The sequence below is a fragment of the Cyprinus carpio genome, chromosome A18, assembly GCF_018340385.1.
Source record: "Cyprinus carpio isolate SPL01 chromosome A18, ASM1834038v1, whole genome shotgun sequence".
In the NCBI taxonomy this organism is placed as follows: Eukaryota; Metazoa; Chordata; class Actinopteri; order Cypriniformes; family Cyprinidae; genus Cyprinus; species Cyprinus carpio.
In genome coordinates, this window is record NC_056589.1 from 24,650,569 (window position 1) to 24,663,633 (window position 13,065).

General features: G+C 39.3%; 1 protein-coding gene across 2 annotated transcripts in view; it reads left to right on the plus strand.

Annotated features, from left to right (window-relative positions):
• Positions 1-9,457, plus strand: part of LOC109083813 (metabotropic glutamate receptor 3-like) — a 37,038-nt gene extending 27,581 nt beyond the window's left edge. For both annotated transcript variants that reach the window (XM_042775573.1, XM_042775574.1), the window contains 3 exons: positions 2,826-3,901; positions 5,958-6,135; positions 8,219-9,457. In XM_042775573.1, the coding sequence (XP_042631507.1) occupies positions 2,826-3,901; positions 5,958-6,135; positions 8,219-8,295 (1,331 nt within the window). In that variant the 3' untranslated portion in view covers positions 8,296-9,457. The remainder of the gene's footprint in view (positions 1-2,825; positions 3,902-5,957; positions 6,136-8,218) is intronic.
• The last annotated feature ends 3,608 nt before the right edge of the window (positions 9,458-13,065 follow it).

Consider the following 13,065-nt stretch of genomic DNA (forward strand, 5'->3'; position numbering starts at 1 on the left):
GAAAACAATAATGTTATCATCATGTTCAAAAGTGCACGACCTGTCAGATTTAAATTCTATTTTATAACGATTATATATTATAAAATATATATTTACTATATTGTGTATACACAAATATTTAATAAACAGAAGTTACTTAGTTTGTCTATTTTTGCTCCATCGCCCAATAGACAGTTGTGGCCATACTGAATGAATAAGTGTTTTTGAAAAAATAATTTGAGCACATGATTCAGTAACTGCTGAATGATTCCACTTTGATGGTTCAGTAACTGTTGATGTCACCAGTTTTTCCACTGGATCGGCTGAATTACTGAATCAGTGATTCATTAAGTCACCACCGACAGGCGTAACGATGTAACCTGCAGAAACAGTCACTGCATGTATAATTCATCTGAACGAGCGGACTCGACTCAAGTGGAGCGATGTAAAGAGTGAAGCAAGAAATGTCTTACTTAAAGGATTATTAAGGTAGTAAAAGTGCCTAACACCCCTGACCACGTTTCTACACTTGATATAATGTAGAATGATGTTCTTTATGCCATAATGATGATCGCTATGCCTTATGTGTCAAAATCTGTAAACAACTTTACAGAGGTTAATAATAAATTCATGCCCATCCAACGGTCTGTAAGTGTTTATGTCCTTCCGCACCACAAGCAGTCTTGAGTGATTTGTGTCGAGCAGTAATAGACAGAATTGCTCCTCTCACACAGGTTAAACTGCTCTTGCCGGTTCTGCTCAGATCAATAGAGCTATTTTAAGGCACCGTCAGACTACAAGCCTGATTTGTTGATTTACTGTATCTGTGACTATAGCATCCCATGACAAAACATGCAAACATCTGAGAGATATTCTGATCGACACTGCTAACCCATTATTTGATGTTGTCCCAGACAAACAATATAATAACTGATAAATATATACCCTACTGTTTTTTTTGTCTACAATATATCTTCAAAAGATCATAACTACAATAAAAGTGTACAAAAAATGTCCAAAAAACGATTTTCTGTTGTAGCCTGCCATAAGGTAAGAAACTTTGAGTTTGAACTGAGGATCAATTAAAATTATGACCAATTCAAGCTATATGTCAATTATAATCCCATATCTATCTTACCATACATGATCTAATATCTGTATTTCAATCACTGATAGATGTATTTCAACCTCTCCCATAATCCCTCACTGGATATCTGTAATAGATAGATAGATAGATAGATAGATAGATAGATAGATAGATAGATAGATAGACAGACAGACAGACAGACAGACAGACAGACAGACAGACAGATTGTCTAGAAAGCATTTGTCCCACAAAAGGTCATATCCTTGGATGATCAGCGCAAGCTAATTAACTGCAATTAGTGTATGTACCGGGTAATTATATTACAGCTAATTATCATGTTACCAGATGCTGATTATTTAATACAGAGGTGTGCTCAGCATCTGCTGCCAATGAGGGATGATTACACATTATCAAGGGTCGCGTGCCATCAAATTCTGGAACGAACAGATGAGCTACGAAGAAATGAACTATGGGCCACAGAAGGTTATTTTGATCCAGCGCACAAAGAAATTCTCGACTACAGCAAGATGTGTGTGGATTTCATTGCACCTCAGCTGCATGTGTGTGTGTGTGTGTGTGTAAGTGGGTGTGTGAGTGCATGGGTGTTGACATTGACATTATCTTTGTGAATGATGGGGTTCATAACTTCTAACCTGTTTTCCTTATCTGATGAATCATCATCCCGCAGCGAGCTTTCAGAGACCCTCTGAGCAATTACACTGTGCGGAGAAAATGCATTGCACCAGGTTTGGCTGTAGCCTACTATTTGTGTGTCTACATATAGTTAAAATTACAAAAATAAGTAAATAAATAACATGGCACTTTGATATTTTTTTATAAATACTGTATATAAATTTATACACATGCATGACAGATCGATTCATCCATCCATCTAGCTAGTCAAAATGATAGATGATAGATGATAGAACTATGATAATGATAGAACAAGCAAATGAACAAGATAGATGGATAGATAAAATGATAGCGTGAACAAAGGAACGACAGACAGAATGATAGAACGAGCAAACAAACAAATGACAGACAGACAGACAGACAGACAGACAGACAGACAGACAGACAGATAGATAGATAGATAGATAGATAGATAGATAGATAGATAGATAGATAGATAGATAGATAGATAGATAGATAGATAGATAGATAGATGCAGAGAAAGACAGACAGATCGAAAACTTCTTCAATTCTCACTCTTTCTTTTGCCACTATAGAAACATAATCACCTGTATACAGTAGTGACAGTTTCACCATCATCCCTCAAGGGGCATTTTCTTCTCGTCTTTTCTCCCGGTTCACAATATATCATCCTCCCTGAGGCCAAAATGCAAGACAGAAGAATCAGCTCCTCTGTGCTCATTTGCCCATGTCTTATTTTGCAATGTGCTGACCAAGGACGCTTCCTCCCAGAGCCCCGAGCTACAGTACAGAGGTGTGTGGGAGACAGACTTCATATGAACGATAAAACCAATACCACATGAACCCTGACAGAAAGCAGCCCGATTCCTCAGCAAACCCTCGATACGGTCTCCGCTTGAAGTCGAACAGCATTGCAGTCATTTTGATTAGAGATTTGATGATACTTTTCTTTGCCTACTATAATTGCTTCATGAGCCTGTAGCCGTTTATGTTACTGATAATAACCAAACACTGTCATAAAGGGAACTATCTGTTCTTAAGTTAATAATGTGTTTTGTTCCACTTGATATGTGTGAATTAACTCTTTCTCATACTCTCTCTCAAGCTCCGTTCTCCCCTGCCGGTTTGGAAAATCATGTAAAGTTTGATTCATATGGCGACGGAATGGGCCGCTACAACATCTTCAACTACAAGCTTGTGCCAGGCAGCGACAAGTTCACTTACATTCAGGTTGGAGAGTGGGCAGAGAGTCTTTCCCTAAATGAGGGCTTGATTGGCTGGCCGAGGGGAGGGGATGTACCCACGTCTCAGTGCAGTGACCCTTGCGCTCCTAACGAGATGAAGAAGATGCAAGCCGGCGAATACTGTTGCTGGATATGTACTCCCTGCGAGCCCTACGAATACCTGCCAGATGAGTTCACATGCATGCCCTGCGCGCCTGGCCAATGGCCCCGTCCTGACCTGACCGGATGCTATGACCTTCCTGAGGACTACATCATGTGGGAGGACGCTTGGGCCATTGGACCTATTTCGATTGCATGCGTTGGCTTCATATGTACCTTAATGGTCTTCGTCGTTTTCATTCGGCACAACGACACGCCGCTGGTCAAAGCGTCCGGTCGTGAGCTGTGCTACATCCTGTTGTTGGGCGTCTTCATGTCCTACATCATGACTTTCATATTTATTGCAAAACCTTCGCCTATCGTGTGCACGCTGCGGCGGTTAGGCCTCGGCACTTCCTTCGCAGTGTGCTACTCTGCCTTGCTCACAAAAACCAATCGCATTGCTCGCATCTTCAGTGGCGTGAAAGAGGGCGGGGCTCAGCGGCCGCGCTTCATCAGTCCCAGCTCACAGGTGTTCATCTGTCTGTCGTTGATCTCCGTGCAGCTCTTGTTGGTGTCCGTCTGGTTGCTCCTGGAAGTGCCTGGCACACGGCGATTCACAACGCCGGAGAAACGCCAGACTGTTATTTTGAAGTGTAACGTACGGGACTCTAGCATGCTGCTGTCGCTGAGCTATAATGTGGTTCTGGTGGTCCTCTGCACGGTCTACGCCTTCAAGACCCGCAAGTGTCCGGAGAACTTCAATGAGGCCAAGTTCATCGGCTTCACCATGTACACCACCTGTATCATCTGGCTGGCCTTCCTGCCCATCTTCTACGTCACCTCCACTGACTACAGGGTAAGTCTGACACTGTAAAATGAATTCTGTAAAATGAAAGTGAACTGAAATTCATTTAACTCCAACTAGTGTAACTTTTAAGGAGATAAATCACCCAAAAATGTAATTCTGTCACCATTTACTCACACTCATGTTATTCAATGACTTTCTTTCTTCTGTGGAACACAAAAGAAGATACTCTATAAAATGTTTCATTGTTTTTTCTCCATACAATGAAAGTCACTGGGCTCCAACGTTGTTTAGGTATCAATGTCACAGTATCTACTTTAGTTCTGCAAAGAAATGATGACAGAATTTTCATTTTTGGGTGAACTTTCCCTTTGAGTAGAAAAGGAAGGTTTTTCAAGGCAAATCTTGAATGATGGCCTCATCTGAAAGTTTAAAGAAGTTTCTTAGGCTTTATAGACAGACATATCTATACGATTTAATTTTCTAAAAAAAATATATATATATATTAAAAAATTGAATAATGACAGCCAAATTAAATAACAGAATTGTAGTCAAAGAAACACATCTGAACAGTAACTTAGAAAACTAATTAATATTAATAATTATTATATTAATAAAAAATACCATCAGCAACATTCCACTGTGGACCTTCTGCCCCAATTCTGAGGGTAGGGGACATCTTACTTAAATTTTTAACACTTACAAAAAAATAACACTGTACAAATCTAAATGAATTTAACTTCCTTTAGGGTGTGGCCGATTACATTTCCAGCTCATGAATTTAAAGGTACCCAATTCTTAACATAACTGAATTACACCCAGTCCTGTCTGAAATAAGCAGAAAATACTGCTCAAATCAATTTAAAGTACCTGAAGCTAACTGAACACAGCTAGATTTAATCTGTTTTAGTGAGAATGAATCAAACTGATCTGAGCTGAAAAGTGGAACCAGAAAAAAAGGCATTAACATGCAAAACAGACGACGCTGTCTTGTATCCGCACTTGTGGGACCGCAAGACGCCTGCTGTTTGGATAGCTGTTACGTGTATTAGGAATCACACCAAGTAAGCAGAACTGTCAGATAGAAATCTGTTGACAAATTTAAATCTTCAGCAAACATGTAGCCTCAACAGACAACTTCTCAATAGCTCGTTGATGCAACAAATATATCAAAGAGCGATTCAGTCTCTATAACCGAGCTTGTCATTCACCACACTGCGTGAATCCAGCTTGATGTACCCAAACAGTATTTCCACTCAAGAGAGGGATTGGACCATGTAGACAGCCTGATGACGCAAAGAGGAATTCTTGCAGTGAGCAGGACGAAAACGGGTCTTACTAGACCACAGTCAATGAAGTGCAAAGAGAGGCTCTTTGCTCAAGAGACGCGGCCCTCAGAGACCATTCACACAGAATGCTGATGCATGTAGAAGTGCAGGATAGCTGAAAGATGCAGAAGCCAGAGTGCAAATGCATTCAGAGCTACTGACCAAGTAAAACACAACAGAATAAGGACAGCTTTGTAAGATGGCTCACGCTGATTACATTGCAGAAGATATGAGCAAGACTAACAGAACAGCTTATCGGTTTGCGTATTTTTAGCAGGACATGAATGTATGTGCATGGGGAACTTATTTAAACCCGCTGATAAGTCATAATGAGATAAAAGTCTAACTGAAACAAATCATACTGTTCATTTAGCTCTCTGTGAAATCGTTTCTTAAGCGGAACAGCGTTGGATTGTTAGTGAAGGTCTAGATTCCACTGGGCTGAGAAAATCCTGTTCAGTTTAGTGTTATATCCTTCCTCCTATCTGTTCGCTCACAGTGGTGCGCCTTGACGGGGGACCGCGGGGAACAACACGAAGATCTAAAACTGGAGGGAAGAAAATTATGTTGCTAATGGGAGACGTTTAACTACTTCTAATCAAATGCTATTTGCGCAGCACTTTGCTAAATGTCACTGTTATTATAACAGTGCTCTACCTTTTTATTAACCGAGGGGTTCTTGATAGTTACAACTAATAGCTTCTGATTATGGGAATGAATGGGAGTCACCTTAGAGACAATGAGGATGAGAAATTAATTGTGGTTTTCCTTTCTCTCAGGTCCAAACAACAACCATGTGTATATCTGTCAGTCTGAGTGGATTTGTGGTGCTGGGCTGCATGTTTGCCCCCAAAGTCCACATCATCATGTTCCAGCCTCAGAAGAACGTCACCAGTCATCGGTTAAACATGAACCGGTTCAGTGTGAGTGGGCCGGCCACTAGCTACGCATCCCAAGGTGAAATCTACACACAAACAAACAGATAAAATAGGAAAAAAAAACATTTGAAGTTTAAGTACAGTATGTCACATTTGTGCCACAGACATGAATGATACAGCAAATTGTGTGACTTATTGAGGAGAGTGGCCTGGATTTTGAAAACGCTGATCAATCAATCAATCAATTTACTTAAGTCTAAAGAACAACTGCTGCTCATTTATAAAATTATTAAAACTTAAACACACTTGGAACACCTTAATAATGCTAACCACCTAGCAACACCCTAGCAACCACCTAGAAATGCCATAGCAATCTATCAGAACAGTTTAGCAACCACATTATTATTGTTGATTATATTGCCAAAAAAACACACACACACACACACAGAAAACAGCACACAATAAGGAAATGCTGTAAAATTATTCATTTGTGCTCTAAATGTGCTCTAAATGACACGCAAGGCCAACTGTTTGTCAATGTTGAACTTTCCGCAGTGCTTACACAGACAGTTTGTAATGATTACAGCCCTTTGATATGCCAGTTTACACTGAGGATTTTAATGTCAGCACTGTCACACAAAGCAGTTGTGTAAGAGCCCAGAGGAAAGGTGCAGCTGAGCGGCCATTCTGCCGCCTGATGCTGGGTAATAAGCCCATGTGTGCTCAGACAACAGCTTCTGCTCTAATGCATTATTTACGAGCACAAAAACAGATCAGGTAAACAGCTTCATCTTTATTCACATTTCATCCGTCTAATAAATAACATGACAGACACTGCAAAGAAGAGAAGACACTGCAGAGCAGAGATCACATAGAGTTACTCGCTAGGAGGGAAAAGAGGGGGAGGGAGGTGATGAGAGGAGTACGAGGAGAATCAAGTCAAGGGAAAAGCATGTCGGTGAACTTTGTGAAAAGTTTGTGGTGCCTTTTATGTGAAGTTGGCCATCTCTGGCTGTGTTCGGTGTACCATTTTAACATACATCACTATTGCTGCAATATACAGTATAGCCTGTATACACAGTATAATTTTTTTTATTGATAACTGATACCTATTATATGTCAATATATTATGGTCACACTTTATTTTAAGGTCCAATTCTCATTATTAACTTACTATTAACTAAGACTTTTGACTTTGTCCATTCCTTGTTTGTGATCATTTAATTCACATTCTGCCTTCTTTCTTTCTTGCTTTCGCTTATCATGTAAAATACAAAATAATTCTCAAAAAAGAAAAAAAAAGAAAAAGAAAACAATTATTTAATTAGTTATATATATATATATATATATATATATATATATATATATATATATATATATATATATATATATATTACTGGAAATCAAAAATGATTTGCATTACCACATGGTTTTGTAATATATAACATTTTGTTGGAATAAATTTCCTGCAAAAATAACTTAAAGGGATACTCCACCCCAAAATGAAAATTTTGTCATTAATCACTTACCCCCATGTCGTTCCAAACCTGTAAAAGCTCCGTTCATCTTCGGCACGCAATTTAAGATATTTTGGATGAAAACCTGGAGGCTTGTGACTGTCCCATTGACTGCCAAGAAAGTAACAGTGTCAAGGTCCATAAAAGGTATGAAAGTCAGCGTCAGAATACTTCATCTGCCATCAGACGTGCAATCTGTGTTATATGAAGCGATGGGAACACTTTTTGTAACCAAAGAAAACACAAAGCAATTATTGAATAAAGTCCTTTGCTTACAAAAAGTGTTCCCATCGCTTCATATAACACAGATTGCACGTCTGATGGCAGATGGAGTATTCTGACGATGACTTTCATACCTTTACTGTACCTTGACACTGTTATTTACTTGGCAGTCTATGGGACCGTCACAGGCCTCCTGGTTTTCATCCAAAATATCTTAAATTGTGTTCCGAGGACGAACAGAGCTTTTACAGGTTTGGAACGAAATGGAGGTAAGTGATTAAGGACAAAACTTTCATTTTGGGGTGGAGTAACCCTTTAAGTTAGTAAGATATAAAATGACTTTTTAAATCCCACCTCTTTTACATTCCTGTGCCCATACCATCTCTGCATTCATCTAATTCTTCTTTTTCTCTTTTTTTTAAGCATCTGTGAGTGCCCACCAAGTCCCGACAGTGTGCAACGGCAGAGAGATTCTCGACTCCACCACTTCCTCTCTGTGACCCCACCATTCCTCCAGACTCCTGCTCCTTAGCGACTGTTAGCCAATCAGCACACATTGTGCTATGCCCAAGAACTAGGTCTGCCTACAGTGTGTAGAAAGTGTGTATGATTATTATGATTATTAAATTATTTTTAGGGCTTGTTGTAAATATTAACTGACGTTGTAGAGAAACAAAAGAACAAAATAATCCTTTATAGAGAGATTTTGGAAACTTTTGTTTTGATAGCTTTATTATGTATGTTGTAAATGGCCATGATGTGATGATGTAAAACACAGACCTGTTTTTGATTGGGCCACAGTAGAGACTGACAGAAACGGCTCCGCCTGCAATACTGGACACTGGAATTTGTGGTCGTTTTCTTTTGTAGGCCTCATTGTAATAACCTAACTGTGTGTATTTCTATGTTGTACATTTTGTACAGAATCTTAACCGATGGTTTTATCAGCACAAGTCGGCAGTATTAGAGTCTATGCTGGTCATGAGGTCCAGAGCAGAAACCATCAAGTGAGCGCTTGCGCCTGAAAATTCACATCGTCTCATCACAGGCAGTGGCATGATGCCAGAGGTTACAACACCATTTTAGTACACTGTCATGACATCTGAAAGCATATTACATTAACTGCATCTCATGAGTGTTGTATTCAGATTGGCTGTGATGCATGTTTATGTTGCAGCACAGATATTGAGTGCTATGAGATGTTATATGTTTACATTGCCTGTGACGAGAAGCCTTCAGGGACAGAAAGTCTGGAAGATAAGCATGTGAGGCACTTTACAAAGTTGACTTACCTCTTTTCCACCATCATGGTGCCATTGCTGGTGCCGTCCCATACTTGTGGATGCATGGATAAAAGGTGATTTGCCAGAAAAACAGGTCCACACCTGCCCCTTAAACCTGCATGTGACAAAGCAAGAAACATTATTGTCAGAGGTCAAATAATAGTATAATGCCCTCACCAAATGAACTTTTTAAAACATAAATCAGAATTAGAGGTAACTGGAAAAACTTAAGTAACTGGAAACTGGAAGTAATTAGAAAAACTTAAATTTGCAAATATTTATATTATCTTTTGCTCACCAAAGCTACATTTATTTAATCAAAAATACATTAAAAACAGAGATACTGCGAAACATCATTACAATTTAAAATAACTGTTTTCTATATTAATAGATTTTAAAATGTGATTTATTTCTTAAATGGCAAAGCTGAATATTCAGTATCATTACTCCAGTCTTCAGTGTCACATGATCCTTCAGAAATTCTAATATGCTGATTTGCTGCTTAAGAAACTTTTCTTATTATTAATGTTAAAAAACAGTTGTGCTGCTTAATATTTCTGTCTTTCCCAACTCTGGCACCCACACCATTTCAGTGGAAAACTGGTGATAATCAGTTAGGTTTCTGATGTGTGAAATGCTTTGTGATGCAGTGAATGTAAAATGTATCCTGTTGTTCGATATCGGCTTGTTGTGCCTTATCATTTGTCCTATAGTTTTAATACGAGAGGTTCCTCAGAGCCTTTGGGCTGGAGAGGGCCAGGCCGTTTTTTTACAGATGTCTTTTTTTACATTTCAAAAGTTTTATACATTTCTATGTTTTTCTGTTGGTTCGTTTGGAAGAGAGTGGGACACTGGTTCTTCGACAAGCTGAAGATTAAGGATGGCTAAAATTTTAAAAGTCTGATTGTTTGCTTGTTTTTAGCTTGCGGCCTTCGCACGGCCCCAAGGGATTCTGTACAATATCACGTTACCTAATGCAAGTGTCAAAACTGTATCATGTCATTGTAGGATCATCTATTCTTAGCTCGTCATGAAGAGACAAAGTAAACAAACATGTAACAGTAACAGTAGAAATGCTAAAGCTCTCAACATTCATAATTCATCAGCATGGCAGCAAAGGAAATCAGGAGGTGAACATGCACAGCAGGAATGAGAAAATCAGATGACAAAAACATAACCAATGAATGACAGATTTAGTCTTCCAATGGAGACGGACTTGTTCACAGAAACACAAGATATGTAGTGCAACTATTACACACACACATACAATCAATATGTAGCCGAGGCCATATATACTACATGCTCCCTCAGTTTTTCCCTTTTCCCCCTCTAATTAGTCATTACTAGTGGTGAAGAATAGGGTTACGAATTTCAACACATCCCTAACCCAAAATAAATGTCGTTAGGTTACTCAAATCTACAGTTTGTGCCTGTCAATTGATTAAAAGTTCTAAAAATGAATTGGACTAACATTGAAGTCGAGATTCAAGCCATACCTATGGATCAGAAGAGACACATACTTGCCAGATTACCCTAGCACCCACATTGTAATGCCCTGGAAACCACTCAGAACATCCAAGAAACCAAGCAACTGCACAGTAACATGTTAAAAGCCACCAAGAACATTTTAGCAACTGTAAATTAATGCACTGGAAACAACTCAGGACACCTTAGCAACTGCATAATAACATTTAAAAAAAAAACATTCAGAACACCCTAGCAACTGCATAACAACATGCTGTTAAGAAGTGCATAGCAATGCCCTGGAAACCACCCACAACCCCTTAGCACCTGCATATTAACATGGTAAAAACCACTATGACCACTTAAAACATCTGAACAACTGTATTGCAACACCCTGGAAACTGCCTGGAACACCTTAAAAACATACTAATCAACACTAAGGAACACCTTAGGAACTGCATAGCTACACCCTGGCAACCATCCAAAACACTCTAGTAAGTGCACAATAACATGGTAAAAACCACAATGAGCACTTTAACAACTGCATAAAAATGCCCTGGAAACCACCCAAAATACCTTAGCACATGCATAGTAACATACTTAAAATCACTCAAAATACCCTAGCAACTGCATAGCAGTGCCCTGGAATCCACTCACAACACCCTAGTAACTGCATACTGTAGGAACATTTTAAAATACACCTTAGAAACTGCACAGTAACAGTCTCAAAATCACCCAGAACATCATAGCAGTTGCATAGCAACACCCGAGAAACCCCCCACAGCATCCTAGCAACAGCACTGTAACATTCTAAAAACTACCTAGAACATTACACCTTAGACATAGCAACACCCTGGAAACCAAACACATCCTACAGTAGCAACAGCACCGTAACATTCTAAAAACCACCCAGAACATCTTTACAACTGCAAAGCAACACCCTGGAAACCAAACACATACTAGCAACAGCACTGTAACATTCTAAAAACCACCTAGAACATATTTGCAGCTGCATAGCAACACCCTGGAAACCAAACACATCCTAGCAACAGCACAGTAACATTCTAAAAACCACCCAGAACAACTTTACAACACCCTGGAAACCTCCCGCAACACCCTAACAACAACACAATAACATTCTAAAACCCCCCCAGAACATTTTTGCAACTGCATAGCAACACCCTAGAAACTGGCACTGTGGTGGGCACTTTGACATCGGCAATATCAATAAATCGTTACATTATTTTGCACTTTGTGTAAATTAACAATGAAAGAACTACAAAACAAAGGGCAATGTAAGGGCAGCAGATACAGGCCACATTTGAAACAAAGAAAGTTACTAAGTCAGTGAGTGCAGAGAGATAAACAGCGTGTGGTTATGTAAAGCAGTTCGCTGCCCCATAAACTCCAGCACCAGCAACTCAATGCTTTTGTGGTGAGGCTTACAGTGCAACACCCTCCCAAAATCTGCACACATCCTCTTTATGCACATTAAGTTCCTAGGGGTCCTCGTTCCAGCCTCAGCCTCTTTATGAATGTTTCTGAGAGAAGAAAAAGTCAAATGTGGTGGTTTCGTTTGAGTGGCTTAGAAATGGTTTAGGAGGGAGCCAAGACTGCAGTCTGCGCAGAAACACAAATGGAGAGCGAGCCTCCCTCACCCACTGCAGCAATTTAATTTCAGAGTGTGGATCGAGGGTCTTACTGCAAAAGCAGTCGGCTATGTCTAAACGCATCACTGCGTGGGAAAGTTTAAAGCAAACTTTCATAGATCTGTTCATGTTTGACATAAATCTTCACACCATGGAAGAATATGGATGTGAGCCCTGTTTGGAGTCCTCAATGTGGTTAGGTTTATAATCAGTTTGGTTTTCACCATCTAAGATGTAGATGAGTTTGTTTCTTCATCGGAACAGATTTGGGGAAATGTAGCATTACATCACTTGCTCACCAACAGATCCTCTGCTTTGAATGGGTGCCGTCAGAATGAGAGTCCAAACAGCTGATAAAAACAACACAATAATCCACAAGTAATCCACACCACTCCATTCTATCAATTTATATCCTGTGAATCAAAAAGTTGCATGTTTGTAAGAAATAAATCGGTCATTGAGGAGTTTTTATCTTCGGACTGTTCTTTTTGTCCAAAATATAAGTCCATAGTCCATAATAAAGGACAACAGGGGATGGACTTTATTTTATAGAAGGCGGCATTATTATGAATTATAGAGATAATGATGGATTTGTTTCTTACAAAACACACAGCTTTTTGCTTCATAAGATGTTAATTGATGGACTGGAATCATGTAGATTAGTTGTGGACTCTGTTTGGACTCTCATTCTGACAGCACCCATTTACTGCAGATGATCCATCGGTGAGATATCTGTTCCAATGAAGAAAACAAACTCATCTACATCTTGGATGACCTGTGGGTGAGTAGAATTTCAGCAAATTTTCTTTTTTGGATGAAAAGTGTCTGGGCAGACAAGATAATTGGGATAAAATAGATTTTTGGCTCAATATCT